Source organism: Platalea leucorodia, assembly GCF_965183815.1.
Source record: "Platalea leucorodia genome assembly, chromosome: 1".
Classification (NCBI taxonomy): domain Eukaryota; kingdom Metazoa; phylum Chordata; class Aves; order Pelecaniformes; family Threskiornithidae; genus Platalea; species Platalea leucorodia.
In genome coordinates this window covers 48,190,683-48,204,715 of record NC_138823.1, presented here as the reverse complement: position 1 = coordinate 48,204,715, position 14,033 = coordinate 48,190,683, and the positions used below count along the sequence as shown (strand labels likewise).

At 41.9% G+C, this 14,033-nt stretch overlaps 1 protein-coding gene across 5 annotated transcripts in view; it reads right to left on the bottom strand.

The window, feature by feature from the left end:
• Positions 1 to 9,356, bottom strand: part of TRAPPC8 (trafficking protein particle complex subunit 8) — a 58,394-nt gene extending 49,038 nt beyond the window's left edge. For 2 of the 5 annotated variants that reach the window (XM_082325711.1, XM_082325714.1), the window contains exons 1-2: positions 9,047 to 9,355; positions 2,183 to 2,377 (exon numbers count right to left, since the gene is read on the bottom strand). In XM_082325711.1, coding sequence (XP_082181837.1) covers positions 2,183 to 2,377; positions 9,047 to 9,203 — 352 coding nt within the window. In that variant the 5' untranslated portion in view covers positions 9,204 to 9,355. Of the gene's footprint in view, positions 1 to 2,182; positions 2,378 to 9,046 lie in introns of all 5 variants that reach the window. The other 3 variants (XM_082325715.1, XM_082325712.1, XM_082325713.1) reach the window with 2 other exon arrangements.
• Positions 9,357 to 14,033: the final 4,677 nt, after the last annotated feature.

Genomic DNA, 14,033 nt, shown 5'->3' with positions numbered 1-14,033 from the left:
ATCCAGCTGAAAACTTATTTTTTTTTTTTTCCCTTCTCTCAAATAAGTCTTTCAGTGGGATCACTTTTCCTCACTCTCCACATGCACCAGTACATGGGAGAAGCAGGTGTGGCTGAACATAAGCACCCGTTCAGCAATCAACCAGGCCTCTCAATACAAGAACATTCTGGAACTATGAGACTATTAAACAACAAATGTAACAAAGAAGGACTACAAACAATTAAACCAATTCGCCACAGCAGTTCCAGAACTTTCCTAAAAAAAAAAAAAGACCAGGATCATGATTCCAGTACCAGAAACACTCATACATGAGCTTCTTAAAAAATGTTTGTGTCTTCCTTCAAAATACACTGCACTTGACCATCATTAAATATTAAGGAAATGTGTTTTAATATTGCTATCCTAGAAAACTAATTCACCAAAAGAGCAAATTAAAGAACAAATTAGAGTATTTCACATTTCCATGCCAAAAGATTATGTTTTGTTGCCAGGAATGAATGCTTCCATTGGTTTTCAATAAAATGCTCTAACAAAGTTGAAAAAAATAAGTTTTAGTAAATACTCATTGTTTTCTGAGTAGAAAAGGAACTCTACCTGACAAACTAGGGATTTCCTCACATCCTCCTACAATGTAATGGGATTCAAGTTTCATCATCAACAACACTGTGCCAGTGTTCTGTGCTAAAGCCCTAAAACACGATACTACAAAAATACAAAGTTGTTACATGATTTTGTCCTTCGGTATGATCTTAAACAGCTTATACAACTCTCCTTCTGTCAAATAAGCATATAGCCAGTCTGAATGGAAATAAGAACCTAATCACTGAGAGACAGAAGATAGTCAAGTACGATAATTTGTACATCTGAGGCTCCAGCAGCAAATTAGGAAAACAAAAGGAAAGTTATTTCCTTCTACAACTACAAAGCATGGCTTGATATAGCCACTATTTTTCTTCACTTCTAAATCAAGATCATTAGAAACACTATGGAAAGTCTCTTCACTGAAACCATTCTGCTCTCTTAGAGTCTTCTAATCTCTAGAATCGAAGCAGACTTTTCCTCAAAAAAAATTTCACAAAAAAATGACAATTCACTAATTTCACAGATAAACGAGGGCACGGAAACTGAAAAAGGGTGCAGTTCCCAACAGCTCTCAAAACTTAGGATTTCCAAGCTCAAGCCTTTTCCTTTACTATCAATATTTCACATCAAGTTGAGGATGTAGCTTGTAAATTAGGTATCAAAGATGTAGAATTATGCATTTTTCATCATCAACATAAGAAAAAAATCAACACACTATGACAACATCAGATACTTATCCTCATGAAGTTTCAACAGTCTTTTGCTATAGCAGAGCCAAATTCCTCACTGCATGCTGAACTTTAAGTACAATAAATTACTCATGTTTAAATAGGGCAATGCATACATGCTTTGAATTAAGTATGTACTCAAAGGCTTTAAAGGATTAAGGTCTTAATTGGGAAGAGTTTAATCTTCTCAGCTCTCAAGATCAGGTCTCATTTAGTATTATTCACAATGCCTTATCCCTTGGAGATCTAAAAACATTTTTAGATTATTCTAGCCATTTTGACAGTGAAATATGAAGCACTGAGTTTCATGGAAAAAAAAAAAAACACACCAAGAGAAGGAATCACACACCTTTCATCAAAACCTTTTTTCCTTAAACTTTTATGACAACTTTATGAACTCTATGCATTAAGCAACAAGTAAAAATTAAAAAGAAAAGAAGTCAGGAGGACTAACTTCAATATAAAGCTGTACATTAGTACCAATATTATAAATAAGTTCTAATACTTATTCAACCAAGTGTAACAAGTCAGTATATCAGTTTTGTAACAAGAAAACCTCTCATCTGATGAACTATTAGCACAAACAAAGCATGAGGGTTTTTTACATGAAAATAATATGATGATTTAACAAAAGTGCAGAAGAATTACATTAGGAAACATTAAATTAAGAATTATTAATGAAGTTCAACCACTCTTTTAGCATTACATAAAACCAAAACTATTTGATATTTCTGAAGTTTCAGTAAAAACAATGACTCAAAACTGATCAACTCTCAGAGTAATTAATACATGCCTTGAAATTGAAATCAAGGTTAGACACCTTACAGTAAATTCCAGTTTAAGCTACAAAAAAATGCAATATCATTACATACCACTAATGTTGAGATCATAATCTCCAGCTGTGATCACATTAGCTACTAGTCCTTCAGCAGGCTGACTGACAGACACAACATCATTCAAAAGTTTTCGAATGGCACCAGGCTGAGGTGGGTGAGTAATAATGTTGTTGACAGCAATCTTCAAATTTTTAATTATGTGAAGCTGATTATTAGGATCTCTCATGTGAACTAAAAAAGAAAAAAAAAAGGGCTTTGTTTAGGAATATAACAAAGAGTTAAAATAGTTACCATAAATTAGTATTTCTCCAAGAGATTTTTCTTTTCCTTTGAAGATTACTTTCTTCACTAAATCTCTCCATCACCAATTTTAGATCACAGTCCATAATACTTGAGTGTCAAAAATGGAGTAGAGGGAAGGCAAGAATGAAAAATTACTTCATGTTCAACATTAGGCTTATCTAGGCAGAGCGATGAAAACATAGCACAGGATCTTAGCTTATAAGAATATCCACTCAGAGTAACAAAGTACTTAAAATCCATGCCTTACACGGCTGCACCCCCTCCCTTGCGGAAGGTACTCAACTTGCACAGAAAGCCCACAGTAAGCACATATGGATTTCACATAACATCTCACATTCCAAGAAGTCACCAGTTTCCAAGAAAACCCCAGTACACAGTAACAGTGTTCAAGAAAATTGACAGGGATAGCATAGTATTAGTTCATCCAAAATGAACATAACCTTTCATTTTTAATACTACAGTGTGATTATCTTAAATTTGGTTGTGTTTTGGTTTTTTTTAATAAATGGTTTTAGAACTCCCCTGTTCTCCAAACGGCATCACACAACCGATGTATCTTAAGAGAATGTTATTGAAGCTACATTTCTTGAGTGACAAACTTTCGGTTAAAATTAATTAATTAAAAATAAAGTCAGTGTTAGTAACACCAGCATTCCTGATTCACTTTTAAGTGCTTGTTTAAAAAACAGAAAACGTCTTACTAGTATTAAATATTGATTTCAGAATTATGCACAAGAGTTTCGCCTGACAAATAGTGGATTATTGCATGCAGCTTCAAAAATAAAAAATTTCAACAATGCAGTGAAAGCATCTATGGACCTAATACTTACAACAGAACTACAAACAGCTGGCAAGCATCTATGTTGTCAATGTGAAGAGGTTGCTTATTTAGAAAAAGTGAAGTAGACTGTTACCAATGAAAATAATATTCCAAAAAAGAAGCAGGTTCATTATTAAAAATGAGCCTTTAAAAGGGTGATACCAGCCTTATGTTATTAGCACACAGTAACTTACGCTGTTTTGGCTTTGTGTTACTTATCCAAAAAATACTTTCCTCCCATTAAAACCAACTTCTCCAAGAAAGCCATCGGACAGAAAACACCACCAAAGAGTCCCAAGCCCATGCAAAGGGGTCAATACCTAGCCTAAACGACAAGGCAGCAGCAAAGTCCAGCAAGATTATTAATGAACAATGGTATTTAACTGAAAGTTAAAGTTGAAATTCCATATAACTGTGACAGCTATACATAGGGTGCCTTTATTTTCTATGTGTTTAAAAAAATACCACCACAGGCAAATCTCACTTTTTTCTTTAATTATATGATTGCTTTTATTCCCTAAGTCTCTGCTTTTGTTGTTTTGGTGGTTTTGTTGTTTTTCAAAAAGTCTCAGTCTCCTGAAAAGCAAAAAATGATTAGTCACCAGAAAACTAAGTTTTCATTACACTTATATATACTGGCCCACCTTTCTACTTAAGGTCTAGCTCTGTGATCTTTTCACTAAAATTTTATTGGGCTGCAATCTCTTTTGTATCTTACAAAGTTACATTTTACCATAAGCAATAATTTGAGCTTCACATGACTCATAAATGCAGAGCTCCCTTTGCAGAATCTTTGTCAAACTTGCTCCCTCAAGCCACTTGTTTTTAAAAAAAGTATTCATGACATTTTCAACAGATATTACAGTTCTGTGTTTGCTCTGATTTTTCATGTCATTTTCCCTATTTCAAACCACAAGCACCACCAAGCAAGTCAGACTAAGTGCAGGCAGGACACTGAGTACGGCTACCTAAGACACCTGGTGCTACCACAGTACAGCCCTTGACTCCTTTGCATTTTATTTTCACAAATCACTGTATAGCATATAAAGGGCAGCACAAAGGAAAATTCTTGTTCTTCTCTATGTCTTGTAACTAACCACAAAATTAACACTGTGAAGGTCTGAAACTGAGCCTTCGGTCCCCTCCAGCCTGGAGGGCACTCCACACCTTTTCCACAAGCCTTTTGAGAAGTAACAACTACATAGCCTGAGCCAGATCACACTAGATGTCTTTACAGCCCATCTTAGATGCTACAGCGGATTTCAATCGCAGTTCAAGTCTGTACTGGCATAGTTCTACCCTCCTCAAACACACATTCACTCCTAACTTTTAGCCAGCACTGAAGCCCATGGGAAAACACAGTGAAGCAGTTTAGAGAACTGATCCTGCCTAAAACAACCTAAAAATCTGTGGGTTTTTTCAGCTATAAGTTTCAGACTGAACTGGTTCATCATAAGGCTGTATCAACAGAGGAGGGCAATTGTGCTGGCTAAACTTAATTCATCCAGTTCAGCATTTCTATCAGAAAGCTGAAGGGGGGCGATTTTTCTTTCCATCTTATCATATAGGTAAATTATCAATTCTACTGCCACATGATTACTGAAAAGATCAAATATAAAGGAATTGGGAGGGACAAACAACGAAGAAAACAGTTTGCCTTTACCAGTGCAGCTATAACACTAAAACTCATTCTTGGTGTCTCTCCTAAAATATAATAGCCATAATAATGAAGAGCAAACACATTTCCATACAGGACACAGATTACATTTCTGGCATACGTGCAATGATAAGGACTGACAAGAAGGATATACTTGGAACCCCACAAAGCTCTTGCCTTAATACCCAATAAAAAATTTCTAGAGTTATACCTTTCCTTCAAGTGTTCATAGGATCATTTCAGAAAGTATTTTGCCAAAAGCGGTAGTAGTAAGATATAATAGAACAAGATCTTTCTCATCAGAGGTTGAAAATATTCAGATGTTGAGTAAAATACTCATGAACAAGGAATTCCTAACATCAAACTAAGCTCATCAAATAAATACAGTGTTCCCATTATACCTCCTTACTTGTAGCACACATTTAAGGCTTAGAATCAGATACAGTCATCAGAAGCTTCCCTCACTTTTTTTTTTTAGGACAAAATACTTCGGTTTAAGAGTAACCAAGGCTATCTTAAAGCAACACTTGCTAGTTGAAGTGTACACTGTAATTCTCCCTCCCACCAAGACAGTTCAGATAGTATTTTTAAAGATTCTTAAAAACTGGATGCTATTTTAAAGAAAACCTACCTATACTATATATAGATTTGTTGATCAGGCATAAATTGTTACCAACAAACACAATAGTTAAAAAAGACTGCCACTTTGAGAATAAATGTGAAGGTATAAAATCCACAATATACTTTTGGTCTCCTTTACCAAAGAAAAATGGAAGTTTGGGGAGGGTTTTGGTTTTGTTTTCCTCTAAAGTCAAGACTTACTGGGACACTAATGTTGTTCTCACTTCTAACCATTTCTCTTTCAACAAGAAAAAAGTGACTTACTTATGAAAGTCAAGAAGCAAAAAATGACAGTACAGAGCACTTTGAACCTGTGGGTCAGGATTTCCTACCATCATGATTTGTTATACTGCAAGGGTATTTTTGGCTACACCAACATTAGCAAGTCGCTGATAGGCAGAGTTGATGAGTAGATTAATACTGATTAGCGCAGACCCCCACCCCCCCCTACTTTATGTATGTTTGTGGGGTTCTACTTGAAATTAGATATAATCTCATCTCCTTGGACTGAGCAACCACAAGAAGCACATGGTTTAACACTACTTGAAGAATCAAGCAGTGGTCTGGGCCTTCACATCTCTTAACATGTGAAGGATGACTGATACACGGAAACTAAGCTGAGCTTTGTTGTGCATGTATCAAAACTTTTGCACATTCATCAGGAGATAAATTTCATAACTGCACTGCTTCTCTAAGCAAGAACGCTGGTGAACATGCAGCCCTCAGCAGGCTCATAAGCCATGTAAATCCTAAACTTTGGAGAAAAAAAATCTGTATTGCAACAGGACTCTCAAAGCACAGTAGCAAACCAGTGACTGAGCTCTTCAAATTACAGAAGAGTTCAGGAAGTAACACATGTACTTTAAAGTTTTGCACAAGTACAAGGGACAGCTTATTTCTAAACAGATGAAATACTAATCAACCCAGTTTTACATTACAAATTCAATTAAATAGCCACTAAATAAAGACATGAGTATTAATAAAAGAAGGATAGCATTTCATGCTCCCTGAAGAAAAACTGTGCTTAGAAGTGAAGACATCAAAACAATCATAAGCAGTGAAACACACAGTTGTGGAGGCATGTGCACATATACACGTTCTGCTGTACCATGATCAGATCATTAATAATGCCTCTCTTTCTCTTAATTGGATATGAAAAGCATCATGGAAAAATTTCACTGCTAAGTCTGGTCAAAACTATTAAGGTAGAGCAATTTAAGAACTTATCCTATGTTTCCAGGTCTTGTGCACAGGACACAGTTAACAGTGTCACTATGCAACATTGCTTGTGCAAACTCCAACAGACATGTTTCCCTGTCGTACAGCTCCACAAATTCTGGAACTAGAGAAATTGCTTACCGTTATACAAACTTATGAGAAGTTTTATTGCACTGAACTGCTCTTCTGCCTGAAGAAAATGCCTAGTACTGCTTTCCCTACTGTCACGCACTCTGGCTTTCACCACAAGAAGTTACATATAGCATGCAGTAATGTCTTCTCCGTGAAGCTAGAAGAGGAAGTCACACTTGGAGTGAAGAACTGCAGTCAGGCTTGCGGCCTGTTGAATCAGAATACACTGAGAGTAGGGCAGCAACAAAACCCGCTGTACCAAGCTTCAGTTTCTTGGTTCTCTGACCCTCGGGTCAGGTTTTGAACACGATGGTTCAGACTGCTAAAGTTAGGCAGCCTACACAGAACAGCAAGGATGCCCCTTCTCAAAGATTTGTCACAACAGCCACAGCTGCAAAATTAGGAAATTAAAATGTATCACGGGGATTTAGATGCAGTTCATGAGGGTGTTCATTTAGACTATTACATGACAGAGCTTGCAGAAGACCAATTACAGAAACATCAAGAATTACTATGAAATGATGAAAATCAAGCAGCAGAGCTTTCCTTCACAAGTTTCTAGAAGAATGCAGAAATCAAGTCAGTATCAGTCTCTCAACTAATAAGCTCAAAGTCTTATGTTATATCAAGGGAGGGAGTCTAATCTTTAGCCATAACCAAGTTCTTTATTAAAAGAGGGTGAAGACTAGTTTGGTTTATAAGCATCAACATACTATTGAGGCCTGCAAGTACAAGGGAACACTGAGGATGATTCAGGTTTGCAAGTTCCTTAACTGCTGCAATAGTTGGAACAAAAATAGTTACAACTAAGCGACAACAAAAATTAAGTATCCTTCAGAGTGAATGCTTCATTTTGAATAGACTGCCTGGTTTTGTTTGCCAGATGCATTCCGAAAGCCTTTCACCAAAGAACCTGATGAGATATTTAAGTAACTTCAGAACTCCAAGGACATGAGCTTCTGCATTCATTATTTTTCTCTCTGCTGCATTCCCACATAGCTCATGAGTGTTGCTAAACAAAGGGAAAAACATTTATAAACAAGTTATAGTTAATAAGTTATTAAGACTTGTCACAGAATTAAAGCAAATTTTACCATGTACTAGCTTTTAAGTTGGTGTCATTTTTCTAAACAGCAATGCAAAGATCTAACTCAAGTGAGAGTACAAGCTTCATTTTCTTGCACCATTTCCTCAACACACGGCACAGAGACTGAAGTCTGAGCTAAGTGTTTGTCAGAAACCAAATCTGATAAATGTCACTGCATTGGTATTCTCACAAGCAGTTCTACTCCAATTGCTGTCCGGCATACTATTCTGATGTCAGTGGCTTGAAAAGCATAGCTTAGTTAAATTTAAAAAAAAAAAAAATCCAGATAGTAAGTTAAAGCACTACAGCAAAAGAATCCTATTGTTTCTCTTAAGCAGTCTATTTCCAGTTTTGCTGCTACTCTCCACGGTCATTTCACCTATGCCACATAACCAGCTCAATTCCTACCATCTCTTTGCACAGGCCTTACTCACAGAAACATCAACAAACAAGTACATACGATAAAACTACAGGTGAGAGAAAGCAAAAACTTGCAACTGAAATCACAATTAATGTTTCTGACAGACTGACCATACCTTCAGCGACTGAGTACTTTACTAACAGGCTTACCAGAACTATGAAATCTAAGTTCTACAGCAAGAGCCAGGTACAAGTATTAGCCAGACAACAGTAACGTCGTTTTAAAGAAAGAAAAAAACGCGTTTGGAAAAGCTAGATTTACAGACACCTTTCTCTTCAGCCGTGTGCTCTGCGACGCCTCCAGGAGAAGCCTAACTGCCAAGGGTCCACAGAGAAGAACAGAGCGAATAAAATTAAACAGACTTAACAGCCGCCCGGGGCAGCCGCCTGCCTCCGCGAAGCCTGTGACAGCTCCGGGTAACACCCGGCCGAGCGGCCGCCGCCGCGGCCCGGGGGAAGGGGTCTCGCCTCCCGTCTCCGCTCGGCTCAGCCTCGCCGGGCGGAGGGGGCGCGGCGACAGCCGCTGCGGCAGGCCGGGCCGACCCCTCGCCCCCCGGGCCGCCGCCGGGCGGGAGGGAGCGGCGCCGCCTTCCCCGCCCCGCGTAAACAAGCCGCGCTGCCCGCTCCGCTCCCGGCACCGACCTTCCGAGGTGAGGCGGCAGAAGGGCTTCACCAGCTCGGCGAAGCTCAGGTTGTTCTTGCGGGTGAGCCGCTCCGCCTCCTCGCTGCACAGCGCGGCCACCAAGGGCACGAACGAGTCCTGGATGAACTCCTGCACCGACTGCACGCACTGGGCCATCGCCGCCGCCCGGGGGCCCGAGCCGGCCCCGCCACCTTCCTCCGCTCTTCTCCGCGCGGCCCCGCCGGTTGCCCGCCCCCCGCCGCTGTCTGCCCGCCGCTGCCACCCCGCGGCTCCCGCTCCGGCCGCCTGCCCCGACGCCGCGGCCACCGACCGCTCAGCAACCGGCCCGCGCCGCCATGTTGCGCCGCAGCCGAGCCCCTCGGGTAGCGCCCGCTCCCGGCGGCCCCCGCGCTCGCTCATGTGATTGGACGGACGGGGCGGGGCCGGGGCGGGGCGCGCACGGGCGGAAGCGGCCGAGAAGGGGGAGGCGACGGTGGCCGGGCGGGGGCGGGCCTGAGTGGTTCCCCCCCCGCCGCGGGCCGTTGGTGCGTTCCGAGGGGGTGTGCGCAGAGGGCCGCCGCCAACCGCCGCCAACGGCCACACCTCGCTGAGGCGGCGGGCGGCTGCCCCGGGGGCTCGCCCTGACGGTGGGGAGTTGGTTTGCGGCAGGCCGGGGGCTGGCGTGTGGCCTGCCCCCCCGACCCGCTCCCAGCCGCTGCGCTCCCCCTGCCCGCGCCGTGGCTCGGGGCTCAGCCCCCGGGGTGCCAGGCGCCCCGCCGGCCAGGCCGCTCGCCCCGTACCCCGCCGTGGCTGGGCAGCCGGGGCCGGCTTTTCGTCCGGCGGAGGCACTGTTTATTAAACGAGGTGCAGCAGCAGTGGGAAGTTGGATCAGCCAGGGTTTTGCAGAGCTTTGCTAGGCGGTGACGGCTCAGGCGGCGTTAATAGCTCTGCATTAACCCCCTCCAGAAAAACAGTTCTAGAGCTGTTTAAAAAAAAAAAAAAAAAAAAGCCAGAATGGTTAAAAAGTAGAGTTGTTTGTAATTTCTCTGGCAGACCTGTCACTGCTCAGTTGTATGTGTGAAATGAAAATCATGCAAAATAGCTTCATTTCCGAGATTCGCCTATTAAAGCATGATATTATACAAAGTCGCGCCTTTACATTTGTAACCTGACTAAGGAAGTGACATGGAAGGAAGATGACAGTGACGATCAGTGACAATTAAGAACGAGTAATTTTGAATCTGTTCTTTACAAATATGGAGTACTGTAGTAGGGTTGGGTTTTAACATGCTGTCAGGGACAGTCCTTAGGGCAGGGCTTGTAAACATCACAAAAAAGCCCTCATGTCTTTGGAAATGAAGGCTTAGCAAGACTATAATAGAACATGATTTCAACAGTAAGGTTTGGAAATCATTAGCCCATTTCTGAGTATTTGACAGGCCTGTCAAAAGCAGGAAATTTTTACAAATTACTGAAGTGAGGCCGGTAAGTACAGGAGAGGGCTTATTCTGAGGGAGGACTTAAAACTTGAGATCGCTCCTTCCTAAATGCAAATGTCAGAGGCAGAGATGTTATTATCGCTTAGATTCAATGGGAGATCACACGTCATTTTTCAGATGCGTGATTTACAAAGGCATAAGAGGCCCAGCCTCATTATTTCTTCCACTGCCAGAGGTACTCATTATGTGCAACTAATTTCCATGGTACATCTTCATGTATAACAACCTTTAAAAAAAGGCAAAGGGAAGATGAGGTTATTTTTACAGTTGATATTACAGAATTAATACATCCTCATTGAAAACCAAATAAAACTCAAAAAAAAAAAAAAATCTAATTGTCTTCCCTAACAAATTCAGTAGTTTGGAAATTAGTGTTAACTCATTCATCTGCAACAATTGGGTCAGCAGCTTCCTCTGTGAATGAAAAAATAGTTATTAATTCAATGTGGGCAGTAAGAAAAAAATAATAGGCCATACAACTCGCTGTTTTTCAGGACTGAGTTCTGGAAATGTTATCCCAAAGCTACTAAATATTGCAGAAAAAAAATATTTTGGCTTTGGTAGATTTTTAGAACAAGGTGAAGGCCAACATTCTGCAAATATTTATGGCTTATCCACATTTGGAAATTCCTCAGAGCTATTCCAAAATAATGTTTTCACAGATAGTTTAAAGTATGACCTCCACATGGGCACTTGGAAGAACAGCGCTTCTCCCGTATTCCTCGTAATCCATTACTTCAGAACAGTACACGAATTACATGGGCAAGATTGAAGTGGATCAGAAGAAGTCCCCATCCTGTTCACACATGACGTGACATTAAAAAATATTTTAAAATTCTAGCCATCGTTACATCTTTCTGGTAGAGATTCAATTTTTGATTCAAATATCTGGCAGAGATTCAAATTTCATGTGGCTATTAGCAATCTTCAGTAGAAATCGTTCATTTTTATTGTGAATGCGTTGGTTTTTTTTAATTAGAGCATCTCTGGATTCTAAACCTTCTATACATTCGTGTGCTCAAAATTTATTCTCTGTGTACGGAAATACGTGCACATGTTCTTTTTACCGAGTATTATTAGGAATTTGGTCCTTAGAATTTCTGTCTCTCGTGACGTTCTCTCCCAGTACGACACCGTCCAAAGGACTGGTTCTGTCACACCAGTTTCGTGCAGCTCTGCCGGCTCCTGGGCCGCGCTGTCCTAAGACAAGGTAGCGTTTTCCCATGACTGAGAACCTTCGATGCAGCCTCTGGCTTGCCTGCCCTACTAAGGAGGGATAAACCACCCCATCTTCAACGAAAACTGTAGCTCAGGGTGCTGTATCCCGGATCTGCTGCTAAAAACGGTGTAGTCAAAGAGGATTCAAATAACATTATCTTTATTTACAAGGCAGAAGGCACATTAGAAGGAATATAATATATCATTGCTAATTACTTGTATCATTCCCAAGCCTGGCAATGTGTGCACAAAATTTTGTTTTGAAAGTCTGACAGTGTACAAATAGATAGGACAGATAGCGGACAGGAGTACAAAGGGATAATACAAAGTCATGAATCCATGTTTTAACCATCTGAATTATTTAACTGAAAATACTGTTTTTTACAGAGGAAGAAATGGATCAAAGGAAACAGCAGGTGAACAGAACTGAGATTGTGTAGTATGGGCTGGGAGAGGGGAGGCCTCAGTCAGAGGGAACAGAAAAAGAGAACAAATAGTAAGAAAGTGTCTTGAGTAGACCAGAACAAAAACATCAGCAAGACAGAAAAATATGTTCACTGTTTCAACTGTAAAGAAACAGAACGTGACTGTAAAGTTTGGACTTGAAAGTGCTTAGCCTCTACCCCTCTGCTGCTTCCTTGCTGCTGCCCGGAGTGCTTTTTCACTCCCTCGGGCTGGAAGCTTCCTGAACTTACAAGTTCTGTGATTCCCTTATGCACATCACCGAGCCAGAGAGTAGGAGCTTTCTGCTGAACTGAGCTGCTGCTGAGGACGTTTGCTTGAAAGGTTTTTTTTTACCTGTTAATAAAATAATATTTGTATTATTGTGTAGGTTTAAGACAGAGGAAAAAGAATATAGAATTGTGAATGCTGCAATCTTAAGGTGAATCCAATGCTTTCATTTGCAGTTATGTAAATATGGAACATATCTGTTTCCCCGTAAGTCAGTTATAGGTTAAACTATATCCTTGAAAGTACATCATGGGCTCCCAGCTCCCTACAAACTTCAAGGGCACATTTGAGTTTTTGCTCACTTCAAGCTTCTGCCAAGTTACAGAAGTATAGCAACAACAGGAGGGCTAAGGAGAATCTCTGTCCTTTATTGGATGTGGGGGGAAACATAGTGACAAAGGACGAGGAAAAGGCTGAGGTACTTAATGCCTTCTTTGCCTCAGTCTTTAATAGTCAGACCAGTTGTTCTCAGGTACCCAGCCTCCTGAGCTGGAAGACAGGGACAGGGAGCAGAATGAAGCCCCCATAATCCAAGGGGAAATGGTTAGCGACCTGCTACACCACGTAGACACGCACAAGTCTATGGAGCCAGATGGGATCCACCTACAGGTCCTGAGGGAGCTGGCAGAAGTGCTCACCAAGCCACTCTCTATCATTTATCAGCAGTCCTGGCTAACCGGGGAGGTCCCAGTTGACTGGAGGTTAGCAAATGTGACGTCCATCTACAAGAAGGGCTGGAAAGAGTATCTGGGGAACTACGGGTCTGTCAGCCTGACCTCGGTGCCGGGCAAGGTTATGGAGCAGATCATCCTGAGTGCCATCATGCGGCACATGCGGGACAACTGGGGGATCAGGCCCAGCCAGCATGGGTTTATGAAAGGCAGGTCCTGCTTGACTAACCTGATCTCCTTCTATGACAAGGTGACCCGCTTAGTGGATGAGGGGAAGGCTGTGGATGTTGTCTACTTGGACTTTAATAAGGCCTTTGACACTGTCTCCCACAGCATTCTCCTGGAGAAACTGGCTGCTTGTGGTTTGAATGGGCATACTCTTTGCTGGGTAAAAAACTGGCTGGCTGGTGGGGCCCAAAGAGCTGTGGTGAGTGGAGTTCAATCCAGTTGGTGGCCGGTCACAAGTGGTGTTCCCTAGGGCTCAGTACTGGGGACAGTTCTGTTTAATATCTTTACCAACGATCTGGACAAAGGGATTGAGTGCACCCTCAGTAAGTTTGCAGACAACACCAAGTTGGGTGGAAGTGTCAATCTGCTGGAGGGTAGGAAGGCCCTGCAGAGGGACCTGGACAGGCTGGATCGCTGGGCCGAGGCCAATTGTATGAGGTTCAACAAGGCTCAGTGCCGGGTCCTGCACTTGGGTCACAACAACCCCAGGCAACGCTACAGGCTGGGGGAGGAGTGGCTGGAGAGCTGCCTGGCGGAAAAGGACCTGGGGGTGTTGGTCGACAGCCAGCTGAATATGAGCCAGCAGTGTGCCCAGGTGGCCAAGCAGGCCAATAGCATCCTGGCTTGTATCAGGAATAGCGTGGCCAGCAGGACCAGGG